This window comes from Crocodylus siamensis, chromosome 2 (genome assembly GCF_052110815.1).
Source record: "Crocodylus siamensis isolate JL-2025a chromosome 2, ASM5211081v1, whole genome shotgun sequence".
Taxonomy (NCBI): domain Eukaryota; kingdom Metazoa; phylum Chordata; order Crocodylia; family Crocodylidae; genus Crocodylus; species Crocodylus siamensis.
The window spans coordinates 267,061,252-267,087,663 of record NC_143396.1 but is presented as its reverse complement, the minus strand read 5'-3'; the positions used below and the strand labels follow the sequence as shown (position 1 = coordinate 267,087,663).

The 26,412-nt window shown below is 47.9% G+C and overlaps 1 protein-coding gene across 1 annotated transcript; it reads right to left on the bottom strand.

Moving 5' to 3' along the window:
• Positions 1-14,800: 14,800 nt before the first annotated feature.
• LOC149872149 (uncharacterized) lies at positions 14,801-20,512 on the bottom strand. Its single transcript, XM_090033923.1, has 2 exons — positions 19,315-20,512; positions 14,801-16,057 (listed from the first exon to the last, which is right to left on the bottom strand). The coding sequence occupies exons 1-2, from the start codon at positions 20,312-20,314 to the stop codon at positions 16,041-16,043; spliced, it is 1,017 nt and encodes a 338-aa protein (XP_089890049.1). The 5' UTR covers positions 20,315-20,512; the 3' UTR covers positions 14,801-16,040.
• Between the last annotated feature and the right edge of the window lie 5,900 nt (positions 20,513-26,412).

Below are 26,412 nucleotides of genomic sequence, written 5' to 3'. Positions count from 1 at the left end.
GAGTTAAAGGTGTGAACAGGAGAAAAGTTTTAAAAAATAATTAAAAAGATCTTACTCTCTTGATTTGTCAGCTTTCCCTCTCTTGACATCTCACTATTGTCACCAGCAAAAAACAAAACAGGGTGGGGGTGGAATTGAGAGCCAAGACTCTGAATAACCAGAAGACTTTCCATCTTGCTCTGTAAAACAAGGTCTATGCAATAATGCTTAATGAGAGCAATTCCATTAGTCAAAGTGACATTCAGTTACACATCAGGCTTGTCTGTATGCACAGATCTGGGCTTACAGGAGCCAGAGGTAGTGTTGCACTCAGGATCAAGAGCATGTTTCTTCCTTCTTGAATGTCCTTTTAAAAATCTAGAAAAGGGATGCTTAAGCCCATAAAGCTAATCTTTGCAAGCACTAAAAATAGAGAGGTCTGACTGAGAAGGGCATGCATGCTGCAGCTCCATGGAAGATCTCTTTATTTGTTACTCCCACACTTTAATTAAAGCTGTTTCTTATATATGAGCGATCAGACCAATATTCAGTTGGTGTCAAGTGAAAGCCTCCCACGGCTAGGTTACCAGGTGCAAGAACAAGCAGCCTGGAGGCACTCCTTCCCTGCTGCGACAAATAATGCCATAAGTACAGGTTTCTGCTGCCTTTCTCTCCCTTATATTTACAGCCATTCTATAAGCCCTGAAAACAAATTGGGCTTTTGAATTTATGGCACAGATTCCCCCAGCAGAGGCCCAGTGCCCAAGCACATACCAGCATTGTATATATGCTTGGCTGCCCCAAGCAATCCACTGAGAGAAGCAAACAGTCACTTGTGAGGGCTGATTATCAGTTTCAAGTACATTCACCCTCATTTTTAAAATTAAAAACAAAGCATTAAAAGGACCCTAATTTTTCAAAAGCAACTAGTGATACTTGGTGATTCAACTACTAGATGCCTACATTTCAACTGGGGCTTCCCACTTTCTAAAAGTGAATATTATTTATTGTATCACAATAGTATCTGGGGGGCCCAGTTCACATACTGGAACTCCATTGAGTCTGCTGCCTTCGAGAGAGAACAAACAGGCAAATCCTGCTCCAGAGATATGAAAAAAGACCCTTTTCAAGGTGTTTCAGGTTGGGCACTGAAAATTATCTGTCATGTCGAATGAATCAGGCTAAAATCTGTTAGGGAAAGCTACACAAATTGAATCAAAAGTATTCATAGGATAATGTGTCATGGGATGAATAGTTATTTCTTCCTTGATTAATTAGTTGTAATACGGATTTGGGATGTGACAAATTTTCCAGGGTTTTTGCACATCTTTGTCTTACATATACACACACAACACACAGTTGATACTCGAGAGACATTTCCCATGTTCTAGGTATGTGGTTCAATGGTTTCTGAAAGCTTAAGCAATAAATGATACACTAACACAAATAATAATAAATAACAAAGCATGAATGTTAAACTTCGAGCCCCCCAAGTTCCAGCCTGGGTAATTACAACCTACTTACCAATATCTTCCCATTTCCAGTTTGTAGGGTTTCAGTTATTTTGCTTCTTCACGTGATGCACTACCACTAAATCCTGTCATTTTTCTCAGCACATGGTCTCATTTTAAAGATGCATGCACACATATACACATGCAGACATGCATGCACACACACCACCCAACACTTAGGAATGAAATAGATTTTATCAATATCCTTCATATTGAACTACAAAACTGATAGCAGTCTTCTTACAGAAACACTGGGCATGTCTACATGAGACTTTTACTGTGGAGCTGCCTAATTAGATCTGTAGTAAACTTCTTCGCATCTACATGTGTGCCCCTTTTAGGGTGCATAAAACTAATAAACTCTGGAGCAGGTTAGTACTTGTAAATGCAAGTACAAGCCTGCTCTGGAGTTTTTTTGTGCACAGCAGCACACATGTAGACACTGCCCAACTGGTTGGGGCACTAGGGTGCTTTAGTGCAGGGGCTGCCTGCCAGTTAGCCATGCACTGAAGCACCCTTGTGCCCCAGCAAGCCACTCCACAGCACACTGAGCCTGGTCAGAGCAGTCCTGGGCTGCTGTCAGCTGGGGCTGCTCCAACCAGGCTCAGTGTGCTACACATAAAGAAATAGTGGAGCAATATATTCCAGACTTATTTGATCCTGGGTGTACATTCAAATGGTGTACCTGGGAGCAAAAAACTCCAGAGCAATAAGCTCCAGATTTTATTTGTGGTCATTAATTGCAGATGTAGATGTGCCCACTGTCTGCTAAATTTTAAAATGTAGTATTACATTTACACAACTTTTGAAAATAACAAATGTATCAATTTTGTTTGAGATTTAACTGCTTCTGAAATGCTTCTCTTCTGGTTACAGGGATGAAAGCCTGGTATGCTTCATTCTTCCTTAACAACAAAATTCCTCTCCCCTGTCCACTATCATCTCATCTGTCGAGAGAGACTCTTGAATGGCTGATTTCCTAAGAAATTTGGAGCATGCTTCAGCCTCAGGAATCAGCTTAGCTAACATAAGCTTTCTCCCTAATATCATAAAGTTAACTTTTGGGGCTATACCCCAACTATTCCCTGTATCAGCAGTACCAGTAACACCTCATCTAAACATCTACTGATTAAAGTCTCAAGAGTTACAGTGCCCTGGTACTCACATGATCCTTTTATCTATATTTGTACAACTGACTCTCCTTGGTCAATATTTTGTGTCTCCTGCCCTCTCCTGGGTGGAATGGCAACCCTGCTTGCTGGGACGGAGAGCAGGGATCTACATGAAAGTGGTTGGAATTTTTTAAGTTCAAAATAGTGGCAAAAAATTGGGGACTTTCCCAAAAATTGTCTTCCATTTATTCATCAGCTCTGCTTATGTTGCTATTGCCTAGTGGCTGTAATTTAATATATGAGGTAAGTTCTATCACAGCTTCATAAGAATGAAAGTTTAATGGGTTACAGCTCATTTCTGAAAATATCAGTATTACTACCCACATTCCCTCCTTTCTACAATTAACTATTATACTTGGGTTTGTTTCATCATACAGGTAAATCTGAAGAGCCACCAATATTTCTGATTGAAAATTTAGATCCATCTGGCAGTATCAAAAATAGAACTGCAGTTACCATATCCACTATGCAGCTTTATCCTGAGTGAAACCATGTAGGATAATTAGTCTCTAACAGCTAATCTACAGGTCACTCACAGCATTAAAGATGTTTCCACCTGTGTTGTACTCAAATCCAGCAGTCTTAAGTTCTTTTTTTAGATTCCACCAGCAGTTCGTTGAATCTGAATCGAGTTGTACGTCGCTTTCATCAGCACCTGAACATTCTATTACATTTTCCCTGAAAAAAATGTTAGCCGTCCACATAAGGAAACCACCTCCTGAATCTCAGTAGCTGTGCAAAAGAAAAATCTCATTCTTCAAAATAAAATAATCTCTATTTTGAGAATTTTTTAATTGCAAAAACCTCTAAATGTGCTATGGCTATTAAAGGAAGTTTACAATACCCAATTGATATAGGCAAATATTGTCCCCACTGCACAAATGAAGAGGGCTACTTCATATGTACCCTGGAGTATAACTGGACTAGCACAATCATGAATTCATTCCTCTATATTTATGGCATGACTGTGTTAGTTTCCATGGTGTGGAGGGTCAGGTTCTAAGTAAAGGTGAAGTTATATGTTACACTTATGTCACAGATTAGCAAGGTCTATTAAGTGGTGGTAAAGTTAGAAAATGCTGTGAGAAGTTGCATTTTAAGCGTTAATACGGTTTCTTGCCTTACCTCTGGAGCAAACTAAAGTTACCCTAAGACAAGCTAGGTAGCACAGCCCAGAGCAAAAACTTTGTTTGAAGTGGCATAACTTTCAGACACTCCAAAGGCACTTTGCACAAATTAACGAACTTCAAATGTGAGTATCCACATGGTAAAGTGCCCGTAGTATGGTCTAAGTGTAATGTGTAACTTCATCGTAAGATTTAAAATGTTTCCTCCCAAAATTCTGGTTGCTGTATTTTTCTAAGACTTCTGGGAATAGGCAGCAGCCACAATCCTGCTGGGCAGAGCCTGGCTGGCAGCCGCAGTGCAGCTCTGCTTTTCAGTGGTGTGCATTGCCCATGAGCGTGCTGCTCGGGTTTTTCCCCATGGGTTTTTTTGATCCCTGGATTCAGGGGTCAAAAAAACCCATGGAAAAAAAAAAACAGAGCAGCATGTGCACAGGCAGCACATCCTTGCAGCAAGGAGAACACCTGACTATGAGGTATGTGGCGCTGCAGATGTGTTTGCGGCACCACATAACACCTGGCCGTGCTCACCTGGATGCGCCCTTAGTGTACAACTAAATTGGAAAAAGAAGTAGTAAAACAGTAAATCAGGTTCCACTTGATTTTCCTTAAGAATCAAACAATGTCCATTTTCAACTCCTTCCTACTTTTTAATATGCCTTTGGCCTCCCCTTGAAGATCTCAAAACACTTCAAAATATCAAGGAATGTAGCCTCAGCACACCTATGTGAGGCAAGCATTCTGCCCCCTTTCGTCAGAAGGAAAACCACTGTGTATTGTTTTGTGAGAAACAGAAAAAGAGATTATAGAAAAGAATATTGTTCTGTTGTGATTATTATGTACTTTCAATAGCACTTGTATAGTCCTTTGTTTTCCGTTAATCTTCTGAGGGTTTCTACACTGCAGCAAGAGAAGGAAAACATTAATTTGTGAAAGGCATCAAGGATATATATGGTACTTGTAACAATTTTAACTCTTTTTCTTTCAAATTATTTAGGTTTCAAATGATCAATCTATCTTTACATGACTTAATTAGCCAGATTGACAAAAGAACAAAGTTTACATGTCCAGACTCCCAGACCCATATTTAAACCAGCTAAGCCCACTTCAGCATCTCTCTGTGGTTCTGATGAGCCAATATTTTGACAGGGACCAAAAAAACCCACTAGATGGCACAAGTGTATCAGCAAATCCATGATCTACCCAAGAAAGATGTCTCTCAGGGTGATGGTAAGTAGACAGGTTGTGTATGAGGACCAGCTCATTATGGTCCCCAATTCTGAGTGTGTAGAGCACTGAATTGTAGCAGACTGCCCTACCTGCCAGCTTGAGAGACACTGGGGACTGCTCGACTGTGGGCTAACAAAGTATTCTTCAGCACTGGGGAGAGATCCCAAAAACACAGAGATTCTCAGTGGCATTCTTGTTGTGGTTTTTTAACAGCAAGGTCACCCCAAATTTACAGCAAGGGACCCCATGCAGTTATGCTGCTGCCTTCCTTGTATTGCTATGTCATTCATCTCCCGTCTGAAAAGAGAGACGGGGCTTAAAATAAAACATACAATGGATTCAGTTTAGTTCTTAAGATCAAAGTCTTCATTCAATTGTATTTAACACTGACAAGGGATTAAGAAATAGAAACACACCACAAGACAGTGGCAATTTGAGCTGAAGCATGATGTCAGCTTGCTGAAGAAAGTATCTTTAGCACAGTAAATCATATAATACTGGTGTGAAATATGGCTTAATGGTGTTATGAATTTGCCAGACACTAGCACACACTTATCAAACCTCATCAATGAGACTTGCAAGCTTTCAACACTTTGCTGGGCTCCACAGTAAGACTCTTAGTTCTATAAATTAGGAATTGTCCTTACGATCAGTATCCAGCATCTAGTCCGGTACCCAGTCTCTGATGAGGGCCAGAATCAGATACTTCATAAGAAGGTGTGGGAAACCTGACAGTCAGCAAACGTAGGCTAAATGGTCCTCTATGAAGGTCTGATTCTAATTCCTAATAATTAGAGATTGATTTAAGCAATGAAACAGTAGTTTTCTTTCCCTTTCAATATTCTGTCATTAGTCTTGACATTTGAGTTATCAACAGCCAGTGCTTCTTTGAAACTTACAAAATTCTCGGTATTGTAGCAATAAAGTCCACAATCAGATTACAACTTCACAACTAGAATCACAGGATTGGAAGGATCATTTAATTCAGCTCCTTAGTTCACATGCAAGATTTAGTGTTCCTAAACCATCCCAGACAGAGGACTCTCCAGCTTTTTCTTGAAAATCTCCAATGAAGGAGATTCCTATGCTTCTCTAGGCTGCATGCTCCATTGTCCTCTTATTCATACACATAGGAAGTTTTCCCTGAAATGTAATGTAAATCTGCCTGACTGCAGTCTAAACCCATTGTTTCATGCCCTGGATTCTGTGGCAAAGGGGAACTGTTTTTCTCCCACTTCTTCATGATGGCCATTCATATGTGAAGGTATTTCCTTTTATTTCCTTTTGCGACTGAACAATTTTGCATAGTATGTATATTGTATTGATCTTTGGTATTCTACAGCTAGGAAAACTGGCCATGATGATGATAGTAATGAATACCGAGAGCAAGATCATAGCATCATAGGAAAGTAGAGCTGGAAGGGAACTCATAAGGTCATGATGTCCAGCCTTTTGGTCAAGGCAGGATCATCCCTGACTACACCATCTTACCTAAATATCTGTCTAACCTGCTTTTGAAAGACTCCAAAAATGGAGATTCTATAGCTTCTCTAGGTAGCCTGTTCAAATGCATAAGCATCGTCATAGGGAGAAAGTTTCTCCTAATCTCCAGCCTACATTTTCTCCTGCTACAGCTTGAGGTAATTGCTCCTAAGATGTATCTTGGCAAGTCTTCTTAGGACTTAGGTAATAAAGGATGACAACTTAGAGCTAGTGTTAATTTAAAAATTCCAGTCCCCTGAATTTTTGGGCCCCAGTATTCCCATCTAAACCAAGCCACCAACAGAGAGAGAGTGAGAGCATAAGACTAAGACTCAGGAATGAGGTATGCATTTTTGGTCCTGCCTCTGACCTGTTTGTGTACTCTTGGCCAAATCACTTAACCTCTCTGGGTCTCTTTTTTGCTTTCTCACCATTTACTTTTCCTGTTTGGAGGTGCCAATGCTCAGCACAATACGATCCTCCAGGGATCACTAGGATACAAATAACAAGAACAATAGGCTCAATATAGTCTTCCAGGAATATTTATCTTGATAAAGAATCACCACCTTTAGATTTCTGGGCAATGTCCAACCTATAGCCTGGTAGTCAAAGCATTTTGTTAGGAAGGGGGAGTTGCAGGTTTGAACTCCACTGAGAGGTGCCAGAAGTTGGGTCTCTTTTTCCCTGGGCAAGTATTATTGGGCTAAAAGGTGGGAGGACCTTCTTCCCTGTACTCGTGATGCTTTTATTGCATTCAAAATTTCAGGATTTAAGCACCATTATGTGCCTACCTGGACAATCCTAATTTACCTTATAGCTTATGTTGCCAGAATAGAGTCTTCTGAGCATGTCTGGACAGGAAGAGAAAGGTAAGTGTAGCTATATGGGTAGAAATAGAATTCAAGCTGTGTGTTAAGTGCCAGAAAATTGTACTCACACAGCTGTGTAAGTGCCACTTAGGTGAAAGGGCTTTTAGCTCAAGAGACTTGGCCACAGTAGCCTTGCTGTAAAGTCACAAAACTAACCCAGCCCTATGGTGTATTCAACGTCCCTTCTTCTGATTTCATGTAATACCTCCCAGGATACACATACTTAACCACCATTCATTGTGTTGCTTAACTGAAAAGCCTCTGACTAAGAGTTACTTTAAGCAATGTAAGATTAACATACATACATAGACTAGAAATTAGTGATCTTTTCCAAACAAAATCATAGCATTTCCTATAAAAATTGCTATTAAAATATGAAAAGATGGCTTACTTCTGTAATGTTTCATAGTTAGTAGGGTTGGAAGGGGCCTGAGCAGATCATCAAGTCCGAACCCCTGCCTTGACAGGTAAAAGTACTGGGGGTCAAACGACCCCAGCAAGGTGTTGTCTTTAAGCCTAGTCTTAAAGAGCCCCAGGGTAGGAGCCAGCACAACTTCTCTTGGAAGTTGGTTCCAGATCCTAGCTGCCCTGACAGTGAAGTAGCGCCTCCTAATACCTAGCCTGAATCTACGCCCTGCCAGCTTGTGACTGTTATTTCTAGTCACTCCTGGTAGTGTTGGGGGAAACAGGAAGTCCCCCAATGCCTGCTGGTCCCCTCTGATTAGTTTGTAACAGGCCACTAGATCCCCCGTCAGCCTTCTCTTGTGGAGGCTGAATAGGTTCAGGTCCTGTAGCCTCTCCTCGTACGGCCTGCCCTGCTGCCCCTGATCATGCAAGTGGCCCTCATCTGGACCCTCTCCATGTTGTCCACATCCCTCTTGAAGTGCAGTACCCAGAACTGGACACAGTACTCCAGCTGCGGCCTGACCTGTGCCGCATAGAGGGGGAGGATCACCTCCTTGGACCTGCTCGAGATGCATCTGTGGATGCATGACAAGGTGCAGTTGGCCTTCCTGACTGCCTCCCCACACTGCCGGCCCATGTTCATCTTGGAGTCAATTATGACTCCAAGATCCTTTTCTGCCTCTGCACTGACGAGAAGGGAGTTCCCCAGCCTGTAGGTATGCTGCTGGTTCTTCCTCCCCAAGTGCATCACCTTGCACTTGTCAGTGTAGAATCCCATCCTATTCTCATCCACCCACCCCTGTAACCTGTCTAGGTCCGATTGCAGCCTATTCCTTCTAGCTTGCCCACATCCCCCCATATCTTAGTGTCATCAGCAAATTTGAACAGGGTGCTTTTTACCCTCTCATCCAAGTCACTGATGAAGATATTGAACAGTGCAGGCCCGAGGACTGAGCCCTGGGGAACCCCACTGCCCACATCCCTCCATGTCGAAAATGACCCATCCACCACCACCCTCTGGGTGCGGCCCTCCAGCCAGTTGGCGACCCATTTGACTGTGTAGGTGTCGACACCAGTCCCCCAGTTTTTTAATGAGAACGGGGTGAGAGACAGTGTCAAAGGCCTTCCTAAAGTCCAGAAAGACTATGTCCAGGGCTACCCCTGCATCTAAGGATTTGGTGACCTGGTTGTAGAAGGCCACCAGGTTTATCTGAGAGGACCTGCCTCTAATGAACCCATGTTGGTTGCCCCTAAGCATAATCTCCCCTGCTGGCCCCTCGTGGACATGTGCCAGAATAATGCTCTCAAAAAGCTTACCCAGGATTGAGGTAAAACTAACTGGCCTATAGTTCCCCAGGTCCTCCTTCCTCCCTTTTTTGAAGATGGGAACCACATTGACCCTCTTCCAGTCCTCTGACACCACAGCAGAGCACCACGAGTGCTCATAAAGCCATGCCTGGGGTCCCACAATGACCTCAGCTAATTCCTTCAGTACTCTAGGGTGGAGATCGTCTGGACCAGCTTATTTAAATACATTCAGTTCCTCCAGAAGTTCCCTGACTAGATCTTCTTGTTGTCCTTGATCTGGGAAGCTAGTCCCAGTTCCATTCTCCGCCTTGGCCTTCCTGACTACCCCCTGCATCTCAGAGCAACTGCAGTATAGTTTACTTCAGCATGACACTGCTGTACAATTCCTTTGGAGCTAGATTCTTTAAGAATAAATCCCTATAGTATGGGTTGCATTATACTCTCTTCATGTGAAGATTTCAGGTGGGAATAATATGACAAGCAACTACTTCCTTCTTTATTTATTGTATTGTATCCACAGTGTCACAGGGAGAAACCTAAGGGGGGACCCCAAAATACTAGGGGGAAGCTCTGGGGTAAGGAACCTTCAGAGGGGCCAGAAAGAGAAAGGGGTGAAAGAACCTGCAGTGTGACCAGCGGCAAAGCCGGAACCAAGGAACCCGTGTGGCTCGTGAGCCATGGCTTTATACAGTTGCAGCCGGCCGGTGATGTCAGGCGTGATTGCCAGCCGGCAGAAATAAAGTGAGCCGCTGGCAAGAAGGAGGGAGGCAGCAGAGTGACACCAGCAGGAGAGCGAGGCTGGCCAAGAGGACAAAAGTGACCCACCAAGGCTGGGTGTAAGGGCGAGGTAGAGGGGAGGTAGAGGGGAGGTGGAGCCTCGCAGAAGACCACCAGATAGATGTCCCACCATTGAGAGATTACAAGTGGCTCGACCCCCCACTGAAGTAAGTTTCAAAGTCGTGGCAGGCGGGACTGGGGAAGACTACACCGGAGGCAAACACCCACTCAGCAGACCACCAGGAACAGTAAGACAGATGTCATCGAACATCTGAAATAGAGCCGCACGCGACCAGATATTTGAGGCCAGGCGGGCACATACAGATACCAACCCCCCCCCGAAACCCCCCCCAATACATAAAACACTGAAATAACAAAAATAAACAACTCTGCCCTCCTTCAACTCCAAGAAGAATGTACCTGACTACAGCAGATTAACTAAATATTGTACATCAAGTTTTCAAGTTGCCAGCCACCAAAGTCTATCTCACTATCTAATCTAGCTGCTTGACTACCCCAGTCATTTCTAAAACCTATTTCTATTTTCTATTTATGTCACCCTAAAGCTATGGAAAAAGCATCCCCTGCAAAGTGATGTAAATAAAGGTTACCATAATAGCTATAAAACATCTGGAAATAAAAGTGATTTGAGTGGGGAACAGACCCTAAAAACAGTAATAAAAAATGAATACAACCCATCATGATTAAAATATCTTCTGGATGAGAAGATCTGATCAGAAATTATGGTTTATCACATTGAGACTGAGTGCACCTGCTTTTTCTCTGTTATGAGAAATTTGGGTTTTAATCAATATGAAAAATCAAGACGGGTGCTCTGCTGAGTGAAATATCAATATAGCCTCTCAGTGCAGAGATGAACTCATTTTTTCCCCAGTATGTACGGAATCAGTGATATGAATACCATCAAGAAATACTATGGTCAAATTCATCTAGGTCCAGATAATGGCCCTACAGTATGCTTACTTGGATAGAGGGTAAAGAAATTTACTGGAATGCACTGAAAGGCAATGGGACACAACAACTATATTAAAGACATGCTCAAGTCAGATCCTCAATAGAGACAGACTTAAGCATATGCATTCATGAACAGTGGCATAAGTGAACTGATTAAACTCTGTCTCCTGCACATCTCCCCCTGAGACTGTTTCACTCTTAATCCTGAACTTTACCCACTAGACAATGCTCCCTCCCATTTAGTAGGCATAAGTCTGTTAATTCATGTGGCTCCCATGTAAAGCTACTGTGATTTAAAGGAGTGAACCAATCACAGAATTACAGAAAAGTAGGTTTAGAAGGGAACTCAGGATGTTATCTGTCCAATGATGTTTTACTATCTTTAATATTCTGTCTAGCCCTTTGTTTTTTTCACTCTGGATGACTACGTGTGACACTACATTGCCGTGACAATGTGCTGTGGCGATGTAGCATCAGCGAACAAAAACCATGACACTGCAGCAATGTCACCATAGTGATGTACTCCCTCAGTACAGTGTGTCACTATGGGAACACAGAGGCTAAAAATAACCATGTGCCACATGGACAGCACAGTACGGGCTGTTATTCTGCTGTTATTTAGTACTTCCTTTTGGTAGCACTAAATGACAGCACAGTAATAATGGCACTGTAGGAGCGTATGTAGACTCACCCACTGCTTCATAATTACTTGATGTGTCATCTCAGTGCTTTTTACTACAATTTTTTAAATCAGTTTGTGAAAGAAAAATTTTAATGTCCTCAGCGTTCATTAGCTCCTTTCAGCCTCTGATAAGCAAGGTGATTGCTCACTTGGTCCATTTCTACTTCTGCTTAGATGGACTCTATGGCAGGGCACTGTTTGTGCCTGCCACTTTAAGACCTGGGGCCAGACAGCTAGCAGTTGCTTAATTGTGGCGGCCATTTTAGAGCTCTGGCCGGCCATATAAACAGGGCAATTCACTGCTGGCTGGAGGTGCAGCAACGTTACCTGGCTGTGAGGCTTCATGGAACACTCTGAAGGTAAAGGAGGAGCTGTAGGGGATGGTCAGGAGGTTCCTAGGCCTGGGCATGACCTAAAACTGTACCCCGCTGGGAGTGGGCGGTCTAGTGGGGCTCTCAGTGGTGCGGGAGCCCCCAGGAAATGTGAGGCCAGTTACCACCCTGGTGAAAGGTGGGTCAGGGTGCTTAATTCCAGCTCCCACAACTGGGTGGGTTACTCCCTTGTAGGGTCTGGAAGGTGGACCCCAGTGAGAGAGTGTGGCCATAGACTCAGAAACCTGACTTGACATTCCTGACTGGCCAATGCTGGGGCCAGGACTGGAAGGGTCAAAGGGCTGGGGCCCGTGAGTGACGCCCTGAGCTGTGGGCCTGGGGTTCCAACTAGCCTGGAGGTCAGCCAGGGCCAGTGTGGCCAAAGGTCCTGGGGGGACCACACCTGTAAAGGGGAATAGCTCAGGGAGCTATGCAGCCTAGAATGAAGGCGGAGTAGGCAGCCTGAGTGGAGGGATCCAGGTGGGGTTCAAAGAGTAGGATTCTGGGGCCCAGAGTGGGGGTGGTGATGCTGACAACAGAGGATGTTATCTGCGAGGCATGGGCAGCAGTGTAGGGGAGGTATGGAGCTGCAGATAGCACCCCCTGGCAATGGGGCAAGAAAATAGGCAGCCTTCCACTTATTAAGATACTTAATTAATTAACATCAAAGTGTGGCGGGTGAGAAGGCGGGCGGTTGGCCAAGCACAGGTGGGTGGGCCAAAGCTAAATTGGCCCTGAGAAGGCCCCCTGTTACCGACTCATAACAGGATTTTATTGTACTGTGACTATATTCATGAAATAGGATGGGCACATTATAAAAGGTGTTTATTGCGAAGTTGACTAATTAGCTCTACGGTAAACATCTCAGTGGGCACATCTACACTAGACACTAAATGGGCAGGAGACTAATTCTACCATGCATTAGCATAGCAGGAAAAAACTGTCATAATGCACAGTAGACTTAACCTACTTGTGCACTAGCGTGCGCTGACACTACTGCATGGTAGCACCAGTTATGGCACATTAAGATAATACTTGTTATTACAAGTACTAAATTTAATGCACCATAATAGCGCATTAATGAACATGTAGATGTGCTCAGTGTCTACATGTATAGCGCTATTAGGATGGAGTAAACTACTTAACTCCGCCACAGGTTAATACTTCTAAATACAAGTACTATCCTACAGTGAAGTTTTTACTCTGCAGCAGTGTGCATGTAGATGCTGACAGGGCTGGCTGAGGCACAAGAGTGCTTCAGTGAGAGGGCTGCCTGCTGGCTAACTCTACAATGAAGCACACTCGTGCCCCAGCCAGCCTCTCCATAGTATGTAGAGCTGGGTTGGAGCAGCCCAGGGCTGGCATGGCAGGGCTGCTCCAGCCTGGCTCAACATGCTACAGTCTCCAGCTCACATGTAAACACGGTGCCTGGACACAATGAACTCTGGGGTGATATGCACTGCAGTTTATTGCTACACATCTATAGCACATGTAGATATGCCCAATGACTGCAAGTAACACGTCTTTCCAGTGTCTTCACCTTCTCAGCCAACATTGTCCAAGTGATAACATCTCTCAAGCTTCCTGTCCAAACCGTTATAATTAGGAAAGATGAACCAAAGCCAAATCCTAGGCGTGAACACCCAAATCTTTGAGTGAAGTATTAATATAAACTTAAACCAAATGAGATAGTATCATAACCTACTTGTCTCTGCTTCATTATGCCATTCATGACCTATATGAATTCACAACATAAACATTATGTTAATTATATATCCTTTCTTAATAATTCCTTTAACCGCTGCCTTTTTCTAGAGAAGGCCTGCCTGTCAAAATGGATAGTAGACACTTTAGCTCTATATAAAATGTGGAAAAATCTGGAAGTATGCTCAGCTATGTGGGAGAGAAAAAGAGATCTACACAACATTAAACCAAGCTTTCTACATATAATTTCAGCTTCCTCTTGAGATGTATTAAAAACAAACAATTAATTGTCAAAGCATGGAAAATCCATATTTCTTCTTTTAACTTGGTCCTTTCATGGAACCACTTCAGATTTTGCCATTTATGAGCTTCAGCCAATAATCCATGAAAGGAGAAACAATCTTCTTAATGGTGGATAAAAAGCTGAATGTAAGAGAGATCTTGAATGAGCCCAAACTGTGGAATAAGCTATAGGCCAACCTTCACAAGTCAAATTACTAGTCTACTTTGGTCTGTGATTCCTGCCGTACTTCACTTCCAGGAAATACAGGCTGGAGTTGCAAAATGCCAATGCTGATCAAAATTTTGAGTGCCCTTATAGAGTTTTAGGGCATAATCTATAGCTTTACATATTTGGCTTGGACCATTTGAGATCATAAAGGGTCACAAAATTAAGGGCTCCCTCTGGATACTGAACCTCCTCTGCAAAAACAGACCCTTGGATGCTCTGCTTCTACTGTTCTCCACAGGTCTGATGGCTATAACCAAAAGAAAAATATTAACACAAGCAGCATGTGACTACATTAACCAATAATGATTTGGGGAAGGGACTGGTTCTTTCTTCTCTATAAGCTGTTCATAAGACCCTATAAGCTGTTCACACAGAAGATTGTAGTGGCCATAAACCTTCTCCAATAAAATATCCCCTATAAAAGGCTTTCTAAGAGATGTAGAGATGCCAGCCTAATTCAGTGTCACCTTCTATGGGCCCTTGCTACCTGGCCTGGCAGATTAAGTACTCAAAGTCTGTAGCAGTGAGATCACAATTTATCTGAACACTAAGGAAGCCATCTACTTCATTCTTTGGGGTTCATCAAGAAAACAGCGAATGGAAAAACAGTGGACAATTGGGGCCTTATTATTATATATTTTTTTAATTGGTGATCTCTTTGTAGCAACTGGGTAAAGGAAAACGATTTGTCATTGTTGCTATAATTACTAATGCAGAAGTTTAATCAATAAAATTAATTGAATAAAGCAGTACTAGTAATAGAAAGCTGCTGTTTAGGTGCACAAAGGGTAAGGGATTTCATAGATTTTATGAAAAGGGCAGGAAATCAGCTGGGGTCATAGGATCCGAGCAAGATAAGCAATCAATTTGCTCTTGAAGGTGTTCAATGTAGGTGCTTGAATCACCTCCACTGGCAGACTGTTCCAGACCTTGGGGGCTCGGACAGTAAAGAAATTCTTCCTTATGTCCAGCCTGAAACGGTCTTGCAGGAGTTTGTGACCGTTCGACCTCGTCGTCCCTTGGGGCACTCTGGTGAACAAACATTCCCCCAGATCCTGGTGGTCACCCCTGATAAACTTATAGGTGGCCATCAGATCACCCGAGCCTGCGCTGTACCAGGCTAAAGAGCCCCGTGGCTCTCAGCCTGTCGTCTTAAGGTCTGTTTTCCTGACCTCTGATCGTGATCCTGACCTCAAGAGCGTGGCTCTTCTCTGGACTCCCTCAAGCTTCTCCCCATCATTTTTGAGTTGTGGAGCCCAAAACTGGACGCAGTACTCCAGCTGCAGCCTCACCAAGGCCGAGTACAAGGGGAGAATGATGTCCCGGGATTTGCTTGAGAAGTATCTATGGATGCAAGCCAGCGTTTTGGTCGCTTTACTAGCCGCAGCATCGCATTGCAGGCTCATGTTCATTTTGTGGTCAATGATGATCCCCAAGTCTTTCTTCTGTAGTGCTAGCCAGCGTAGCACTGCCGAGCCTATAAGGATGCTGAAGGTTTTTCTTCCCAAGGTGGAGAATCTTGAATTTTTCAGTGTTAAACACCATCAGTTTCTCATCCGCCCATTTGCTGAGCCTGTCCAGGTCAGCCTGGATCACCCGCCTGTCTTCTGGTGTGGAGACTTTGCCCCAAAGTTTGGTGTTATCAGTGAACTTGGCCAGTCCGCTTCTGACTCCAATGTCCACATCATTAATGAAGATGTTGAACAATATGGGTCCAAGGACAGAGCTTTGGGGGACCCCACTGGTCACAGGACACCACGATGAGTGACTGCCATCAATTACCACCCTCTAGGTTCGACCACGGAGCCAATTTCCCAGCCAGCAGATCGTGGTGGACCCAAGGCTACAATTGTCCAGTTTGGCCAAGAGGTGATCATGGGATACCAGATCAAAGGCTTTTTTGAAGTCAAGATATATGACATCAATGTCTTCTCCCTTTTCTAGGTTGATAGGTCACCTGATCGTAGAAGGAAATGAGATTGGTCAAGCAAGACCTACCCACAACAAACCCGTGTTGGCTATCCCTCAGTATGTTGGCATCCACTGGTCCATTAAGGATGGCCTCTTTAATAAACTTTTCTAAGAGCTTCCCCAGGATAGAAGTCAGGCTGATGGGCCTATAGTTAGCCGGATCCACTTTCCTCCCTTTCATAGTTTCATAGTAGCTAGAGTCGGAAGGGACCTAGGTAGATCATCTAGTCCGACCCCCTGCCTTGGCAGGAAAGAGCACCGGGGTCAGATGACCCCGGCAAGCTGCTCATCTAACTTCCTTTTAAAAATCCCCAAGCTAGGAGCCTGCACCACTTCCCCTGGAAGCTGGTTCCAGGCCCTAGCCGCCCTGACTGTGAAGTAGCGCCTCCTAATATCTAATCTAAACTTACCCTCCGCCAGTTTGTGACCGTTATTCCTGGTCACTCCTGGCAGCGCACGGGGGAACAGGGACTCCCCCAATACCTGCTGATCCCCCCTGACCAGTTTGTAAGAAGGTCCCCTCTTAACCTTCTCTTGTGGAGGCTAAACAGATTCAGGTCCCGTAGCCTCTCCTCATAAGGCCTGCCCTGCTGACCCCTGATCATACGAGTGGCCCTCCTCTGAACTCTTTCCATATCGTCCACGTCCCTCTTGAAGTGTGGCGCCCAGAACTGGACGCAGTACTCCAGCTGCGGCCTGACCAGTGCCGCATAGAGGGGGAGGATCACCTCCCTGGACCTGCTCGAGATGCATCTGTGGATGCACGACAGGGTACGGCTGGCCTTCTTGACTGCCTCCCCACACTGCTGGCCCATGTTCATCGTGGAGTCAATGACGACTCCAAGATCCTTTTCTGTCTCTGTGCTGGCAAGAGGGGAGTTCCCCAACCTGTAAGTGTGGTGCCGGTTCTTCCTCCCCATGTGCAACACCTTGCACTTATCAGTGTTAAACCCCATCCTATTCTCATCCGCCCACCGTTGCAACCTGTCAAGGTCAGCTTGTAGCCTATTGCACCCTTCTAGTGCACCCACATCCCCCCACATCTTAGTGTCATCAGCAAACTTGAACAGGGTGCTTTCTACCCCCTCATCCAAGTCACTGATGAAGATGTTGAACAGTGCGGGCCCGAGGACCGAGCCCTGCGGAACCCCACTGCCCACGTCCTTCCAGGTCGAGAAGAACCCATCCACTACCACCCTCTGGGTGCGGCCCTCCAACCAGTTGGCGACCCATTTGACCGTGTGGGCATCGACACCACAGTCTCCCAGCTTTTTGATGAGGACAGGGTGAGAGACAGTGTCGAAAGCCTTCCGGAAGTCCAGAAAGACTACATCCACAGCAACCCCTGCGTCTAATGATTTGGTGACCTGATCGTAAAAGGCCACCAGGTTGGTCTGACAAGACCTGCCACTGATGAACCCATGTTGGTTGCCCCTGAGCATGCATTCCCCCGCAAGGCCCTCCTGGATGTGTGCCAGGATAATTTTTTCAAAGAGCTTACCCGGGATTGAGGTAAGACTAACTGGCCTGTAATTTCCCGGGTCTTTTTTTCCCTTTTTGAAGATAGGGACCACATTGGCCCTCTTCCAGTCCTCCGGCACCTCACCAGAGCACCACGAGTGCTCATAGAGCCGCGCCAGGTGTCCCGCAATGACCTCGGCCAGTTCCTGTAGAACCCTAGGGTGAAGATCGTCCGGACCAGCGGACTTGAACACGTCCAGCCTCTCCAGAAGTACCCTAACTAACTCCTCGCTAACCCCTGGCCCAGGCGTGTCTCTCCCGGGGCCTGAGGGGGGCCCAGCAGGGAGGTGGCTGAACTGGTCCCTACTTAGGAAGACAGAGGCAAAGAAATCGTTAAATATGTTAGCTTTATCATCTGGCGTGATGACTAAGTTGCCCATCGTGTCCTGCAGGGGCCCCACATTACCCAGGACCCTCTTTTTACCCCCTATGTATTTGAAGAAGGACTTCTTATTGTCCTTAATCTGGGAAGCTAGTCCTATCTCCATCACTGCCTTGGCCCTCCTGACTGCCCCCCTACATCCTCGGGCGACTGTAACATAGTCCTTCTTGGTGATGACCCCATCTCTTCATTGGGTATATGCCTCCCTTTTAGCAAGGAGACATTCCCGGATGCTCTTAGTGAGCCATGGGGGTTTATGTGCCCTCCTGCTCCCTTTGACCCTTGTTGGGATTACCTCCCTTTGGGCATGGAGGATCGTCTCCTTAAGGAGCAACCACTCACCTTCGACATCCGATTCCCTTCCCCTCTGGGTCCTCAGCGCTTCCCCAACGATCCTCCTCAGCTTGTTGAAGTCAGCCCTCCTAAAGTCTAGGGCTGTTGCCTTGCTGCAGCCCTTTGCCACCTTACGCTGGATGGTGAATTCCAGCAAGCGATGATCACTGTCTCCCAGGTGGCCCATCACCCGCAGCCCCCTCACCAGGTCATCACCCGTGGCCAGCACCAGGTCCAACAAGGCGTCTCCCCTGGTGGGACTGTGCACCTCCTGGGTTAGATGGAGGTCCTGCACTCTGGCTAAGAACCGACGTGAGCGATCAGACTTGGCTGACTGCTCCTCCCAGCAGATGTCTGGGAAGTTCAGGTCCCCCATGATGACCACATCCTTAGCCCTCACTGCCTCTGTGAGCTGACCTAAGAATTCCTGGTCGAGCTCTTCTCCCTGGTTGGGAGGTCTATAGTAGACTCCCACCGTTAAGTCTCTCTCCCCTGGACTGCCTTTTACTCTAACCCAGAGCACCTCAGAGTGCCCCCCCTCTACCCCCTTGCTAATTAACGAGGAAGTATATTCCTCCTTGATGTAGAGTGCTACTCCTCCACCTTTCCTTCCTATCCTGTCCCTCCTGTACAGCCTATAGCCCTTGACACTCACCGCCCAGTCATGCGATGAGTCCCACCACGTTTCTGTGATCCCTACTATGTCAGGGCTGGTGACAGCTAGGAGGAGGGCGAGTTCCTCCTGCTTCTTCCCCATACTTCGAGCATTCGTGTAGAGGCATTTGAGGCCTCCAACGGTTGTGCCCACTGACCCCCTAGTCTCAGCAATGCCCCGTCCCCCATCACTTACCTGTTTCTCCCTTTTGACCATTGGTCTGGGCTCGCTGGCTGTTGCTGGGCCTGGTAGTTCATCATCTCCTCCGCCCTCATCTTCCCCCTCCCCCGACGAGCCTAGTTTAAAGCCCGCCGAAGGAGGTTCACCAACCTGGAAGAGAACACACGCTTACCTTTAGGGGAAAGGTGGAGCCCATCCCATCCCAGCATGTCTCTCATCACAATGTGCCGGTCATGGCTGAGGAAGCCAAAGCCCGCCTCGAAGCACCATTCCTGTAGCCTCCAGTTGGTCTCCGCTATGCACATCTCGTGACATCTGCCTCGACCGCTCACTGGCAGGATGGAAGAGAAGACCGCCTGTGCGCCCATCTCCCTCAGCACGCCTCCCAGAGCATGGTAGTCCTCCATCAGGCGATCAGGGGCTCTCCTGGCCACATCGTTAGTACCCACATGGACGAGGACCATGGGGTAATAATCGGTGGGCTGGATGATGGACTGGAGCATCCCCTTCACATCCTGAATCTTCGCTCCGGGCAGGCAGTAGACCTCACGTGCTGAGGGATCCTGGCAACAGATGGGGCCCTCCGTACCTCTCAGGATGGAGTCACCAATCACGATGACGCGACGCTTCCTCCTCTTAGGCCTCTTGACTCCCGCCGCCCGCACAGGACATTGTGTGCGCAAAGTCTCCTCCCTGGAATCTTCCACTGCTCCCTCCTCCTCCAGGGCTGCCAGGGCCTCATATCTGTTCTCCAGATGGACAGGAGGAACTGGTGCCGCAACATGGTTAATAGCCCTGGCGCGGGAGACCGTCTGCCACTCAGCAGTGGAGGGCTCATCCCGGGCTGCCCTCTCCTCTGTCGTACCACCCTGCAGAGAAAGAAAATACCTATCAATTTCCTCCTCTGCCTCACGGATTCCCCTCAGCCTGCTAACCTCCTCCAGGAGCTCCTGCACCCGCTCCTCCAGGGTCCTAAGGCGGATACCTACAGGACAGGTGCAGGAGTCCCCAGTCCCTGCCCCCCCAGACCTTGCCGGGCAGTTCCCGCAGGCCAGGGGGTTGGAGGACGGCAGCCCCCCCGAGGGCTCCGTCTGGGTGGAGGCCTCGGACAAGCCCCGGGAAGACCGCGCCCCCCGGGCAGGCGCCCTGGCAGAACTCCGTGTCGACACCATCGCAGGAGTTGCTGCCCTTACTAGCAGAGCAGGGGTCAGCCTCTGGGCCCCGCCTGCTCGCCCGCCGGCGCGAACGCCGCCGCAAACGCCGGCGCGCTCTTACAGACCACGCCTGTTTGCGCGCTCTGTTCGCGCGGCTCGGGAGCGCGGCTCCCTACCGGCTCGGCTAAGAGGGACCCGGGGGGCTTCCCCTCCGGATCCGGCTCAGCTGCGCCGGCCCCTCAGTCCCTCAGCCCCACTTACCTTAGGGGGATCAGCTGCTGCTGCCCCCTCAGCTGCTCCGCTCGCCGCCGCCGCTGCTACTGCTGCACTCTCCTCCGCTCCGGGTCCAGAAAGGAGGCACACGTGTGGGAAGGGCACACGTGCGCCTGTGTCCCTCTTCTCCCCACTGCTCCTGACCTCCAAGTGCCGGAAGCTACGTCAAACCGCCGTTTATAAAGGAGGCGGTTTGAATTACCCGCCGCTGCCTTACCCACCAATCAGGCGCTCCGGTGTCACCGGAAGTGCCTGTCGATGATCCCGCCCCCTGAGCACCCCCACTGGGGGGATCTGGTGAGACTGGATAGTCTTGAAGATAGGCATCACCTTGGCTTTCTTCCAGTCTGTCATGCTCCAGCTGGACTCTGCCAGCTTTACCCAGCAACAGATACCGTCAGCACTCTGCTCACAATCTGGAAAGCCCCTATTTGGCTTGCTGCATGGCCGTGGCCATGTGCTGGGGAAACCCCGTCCCCTGTTTGGTTTGCTGCATGGCCCTGGCCATGTGCTGGGGAAACCCCGTCCCCTGTTTGGTTTGCTGCATGGCCCTGGCCATGTGCTGGGGAAACCCCGTCCCCTGTTTGGTTTGCTGCATGGCCCTGGCCATGTGCTGGGGAAACCCCGTCCCCTGTTTGGTTTGCTGCATGGCTGGCCGCGGCCATGTGCTGGGGAAACCCTGTCCCCTGTGGAAAAACCCCGCGAACATTTGGCACGAATATGTGACCAGTCGGGGCTTGAAATTGTGCTTGTCATCTGGCCTATAAAAGCTAGGGTTGAGTTTCCGCTCGGGGAAAAGCACAGAAAAATACCAAAGCGTTCGCTGCTCAGTGGGTAGGCCTGGCCAGCCTCCCACGGCTTCTCCTGCCTCCGGAACCCATAGGCAATCGTTTGTGCACTCAGGCATCTTGTATATCAACCATTCGTTCACTGTTGTTTTCGGTCTCGGATTCATCGTTCTGTTTTCCGTTCATTCGTCCCTCACCCGAACCGGGACAGATCCAAGTGTAACCACCTGTGCAGCCACATCCACACCGGTGGTGCGTAAGAGATCAAATAAAATTTTCTGGAACCTTTACGAGTCTACCTCTCCCTCTCACAAGCTAACATCAGGAGATAGAACCCACTGGGGCAATAGTCACAAGCTGGCTTGCGCCCTGCACACAGTCTTTGGGCACTACACCAGAGCGCCAGGAGTTTCAAAGATCCGTGCCAGAGGCTGGGCTATGATGCTCGCCAGCTCCTTGAGTACCCTGGGGTGCAGATTGTCAGGGCCGGCTGACTTGAAGGTATCCAGCCTCTCAAGGTGTTCCTTCACGAGGTCAGGATTAATGGAGGGCAAGGGATCTTCCTCACCAGGACCTCCCTGTCCCGTAGCAGGCATGGGCGTCCCATGGGACTGATGAAAGACTGACGCAAAGTACCCATTTAATAGTTTGGCTTTTTTCTGGGCGTCAGTTGTCAGTTGTCCCATCTGATTCAGCAGGGGTCCAACATTGCCCTTGCTTTTCCTCCAGCTCCCCACTTTTTATTGTCCTTGATGCTCGAAGCCAGTTGGAGTTCAGTTGCAGCCTTGGCTTTCCTGGTTTGCTCTCTGCATGACCAGAACAGTGCAGAATAATCCTCCTTGGAGGTGAATCCCGTCCTCCATCCTTTGTAGGCCTTTCTTTTTACCCTCAGGAGGGCTGCTAGGTCCCTGGAGAGCCAGGAGGGCTGCTGTGCCCTCTTGCTGCCTTTCCTCTGTGTTGGAATAGATTTAGCTTGTGCATTGAGGATCGCTTCCTTGAGAAGCAACCACTCTTCTTGAATGCCCATCTCCCTGGGGTCATAGTCCCTGAGGGCCTGGCCGACAAGCCTCTTGAGCTTGTCAAAGTCAGCTTTTCTGAAGTCAAGGACTTCTGTGTTGCTGACTGACTTGCCAGCTTTACGGTGGATGGTGAAGGTGATCAGCTCATGGTCGCTGTCACCCAGCTTCCCATCGATCACTAGGTCGCCGATTAGGTCGTTCCCCATAGCCAGTACCAGGTCGAGCAGCACTTTGCCTCTCGTTGGCCCATAGACTTCTTGAGTCAGGTAGAGGTCATCCACACACGATAGGAAGCTTTGAGACCACTCGGATATTGCTGAGTGATCCTCCCACGAGATGTCCGGGTAATTGAAGTCACCCATGACAACCATGGTCCTGGAGCATGCGGCCTCAGACAGTTCCCAGGTGAACTCCTGGTCAAGCTCTTGACTTTGGGTGGGAGGTCTGTACTAGACTCCCACCATTGTGTCCCCTGTGCCATGTTCTCCATGGATTGTAACCCAGAGGGTCTCCAGTCGTTCACCCTGGTCACCAATATTAGCTTGCAGGGACGCATAGCTTTCCTTAATGTAGAAAGCTATACCCCTGCCCCTTTTATCTACATGATCCCTCCTGTACAGGGTATAGCCATCTATACCCGTGGTCCAGTCACAGGTGGAGTCCCACCAGGTCTCCGTTATCCCTATGACGTCGTAATTATTTGTGTTAAGCAGGAGGATGAGCTCCTCCTGCTTATTCCCCAAGCTCCTGGCATTTGTGTACAGGCAGGCAAGTGTCCCCTTGGAGGCTCTTGCCTTGCCCACAGATTGTACCAGGGCTGGGGCAGGGGTGGGCTCCCTTAAGTGCCTTGGCCTGCTGGCTTTGCAAGGGTTGCTCAGCAGGCCAGCAGTGGCGGTAGTCCTCCTGTTTCCCAACGAGCTTAGTTTAAAGCCCGGTGGAGCAGGTCAGCCAGTCTGGCTGAGAAGGGCTTCCTCCCCCAGGGGAGAGAGGTGGAGGCCATCTCTTCCCAGCAGCTCGCTGCTTCTCTCGCCAAAGAGTGGTCTGTGGTCATGGAAGCCAAAGCCTTTCTGATGACACCAGAGCCGCAGTCTGTGGTTCACTACGTGGATCCTCCTCTCTCTCCTCAGCCCATAGCCCGAGACCAGGAGGATCGATGAGAACACCACCTGTGCCCCCAGACCCTTTAGCCCTGCTCCCAAATCCCTGTAGCGCCTCATGACCTGGCTGGGAGCACTCTGAGTCATGTCATTGGTGCCCACATGAATAAGGAGCATAGGATAGTGGTCTGTGGGATGGAGGAGCTTAGGGATCCCCTCTGCAATGTCCCAGATGTGGGCCTCCGGGAAGCAGAAGACTTCCTGGGCTAAGGGGTCGGGGCGGCAGATTGCCCCCTCAGGATGGAGTCTCCCACAACAAACACCTTAAGTTTTGTCTTGAGGAGAGCAGGGGTGGTAGCTGCAGTTGGGCCTGTGTTGCCTGTGGGAGCTGGCAACTTGGCAGGCTCTGCTGGAGCAGCAAGAGGTGCGTACCTGTTGCTAAGCTCTGGTGAGGGAGGGGCCTTGGTGCAGCGGGCCTTCGGGCCCTTGACCACCTTGGTCCATGCCCCTGACTGGACAGAGTGGGAGGTCCCGGAGTTCTCCTTTGTCCTGGAGGGAGATCGTGGTCTAGCCTCTGGCTCCTGGGGGAGAAGGGCCTGGCAGGAGTTGATCTCCTGCTCACAGTACCTGATGGCATGTAGTCTCCGGACTGCGGCCTGGAGCTCCTCCAGCTGGTGAACCAGAGACCCCAAAAGGGAGCAGACCCCGCAAGGGGAGGTGGCCATGCTCCTTGGGCCCCAGAGCCTGAAAAAGGGACAGGCAGCCCCCGCAGCCGAGAGCCAGGGGCTCCGTCTGGGTGGCCGTCTCCGAGGTGCCGGGGGGGGCCACAGTGCAGCATGTGCCCATTTGTGTCATGTCTCTGGTAGGCTGGCTACAGCTGGAATGTCTATCCTAGGGGGCTCGCAGGCAGGGCCTCAGCCCTCCCGTGCACCCTCCTGCGCAAACTCTGCACTCACGTGCCAGCAGACAAGCGCACCTGTTTGCGCAGCCTGTTTGCGTGGCTCCAGTTGCGTGGCTCCCTGGGGGGCTGGGTGAAGTAGGGGCCTGGGTGGGGTGAGACCCGGCCCGGCTCCACTCAGCCGCCTCCTCCCACTCACTAAGGGGTTAACCTCCCCACCACAGGCCCTGCTTACCTCCAGCTGTGCTGGGGGTCGGCAGGGGGCTGGCTGTTGGAGGGTGTCTGGGGGGCCTTGGGGGAGTGGGGGCGTGGTGGGCTTTCACCTGTGCATCTCTCGCCACTCCGGAGCCTAACTGGGGCTTTTTTGACATTGGCAGGTCCTTTTAAACTGCACGTATGCGCAGTGGGCCTGCCGTCGAGGAAGCTGCTCTCAGGCAAGGGGGGCCCTGCCCTACTGGAGGGGGACTGGTGAGTACCCCCTCTTACCTCTCTCTCTCCCTGGGGGGCTAGAATCCCACCCTATATGTTTCTGAATTGGCGCTGGTCCAAATATTTGTTTTCCCACGGTTAATTCAGTGAAAAGGGAAATAAACAGGAAGGGAGATGTGGTGGAGAGCAGAATGAGACAAAAAGTATGAATAATAACTCTTATTTAGAAGAAAAAATAAATATTTAGTGTGGAAAACTTTTTGAAGACAATAAAAGGGTCTTGTTTTGTAAAGAATGTCAAACAAAAATGTGCTCTTTGAAAATTACACATTTTTTTTGCCAAAAAGAGTTTAGTTAAAATCCCAATTTTCCACCAAAAGCAATCTCAATAGTAAATTTTGAGCTAGCCCTATTTTGCATGATTTAAATGAGGAATGATGTACTGCAGCTTTCTCACCTAAATGACACCCCATTAATTTTCTCATCTGTAAAACTCCCTGTGAGAAACACAGACAGTGTAATGCACAAATGAAACTCCTAGTATCTCCATATGCTGGAGAAGAGAATAAAGAAGAGAGAGACAGGAGGTCTGAATGATCAAGGTGTATGGAGTTGACTCCGCATTTGCTTGGATATAGCCAAGTGCATCAGTTAGTCCTAGTAAATGAAGCCCCACAGAACTTTCATGTGCTTGGCTGCCCCTTTTAGAGGGTGTCTTACCCCACAAGTTCCTGACCTTGGCAGAACCACTGTTTTTCATGGATAAACTATTTCTGAATCATGTCTCTAAATACATGAATCAATAAAAATGCTTTGATTCTTCCCTCCGCTCTTTCCATCCTTTTCTTTCTTTCATAGACTCACTGTATGGACTCTACTTGCCTTCCTCATGTCCCTCTGACAGCACCCAGGGTCAGTCACTCAGCAGAGCCTGTGGATCAACCAATGCCAAAGCCTTTGGGCAGATATTATTCGGATAAGCCTAGTCCCTACCTTTAAAAGGTAGGAATGGTGGGGAAACGGAGGCACAGAGAGATAACAAGACCCACAATCCAAGAAGACAAACAACGGATGAAGGGTAGGAAGGATAAACACACAATTGCAAAGTAATAATTAAATATTAACAGTCTCTTCTGTTCTTTCATGTAGCTATTATTAGTTCGTTCATTCCTTACCTGAGTCATGCAAGAACAGGTCTTGCAAGGGAGCTGAATAGCTAAGCCACAAAACTGATATTCTACTTGGAACTGAGTCAAAGGCCAAGATGTTTAAGGCTAGTATTGAACTGATATTTATCTACATTTAAGGCCTCTAGATTTGTAGCCTCTATTTCTACCTTTCTCATGGGCACACCCCTATTTAAAAGATATTCATTACCATTTTTTCCTTATAGGGTGAGTGCTGTGTAGAGATCTTGGGCTTCCCCAGTAGTCATTTGCAATAGCATAAAACAAATGCTAAGGGATGTTAAGTGCTTCTGTTCTAATTTGATAGTGCTTTACATCTACTCTGCACCAGCATAGCTATCTACATAAAGTACATGGCAACAGGGAACTGAATATGCCTTGTTATAACTTTGAAAACCATCAACCAGATCTGCAGCTGCTATGAA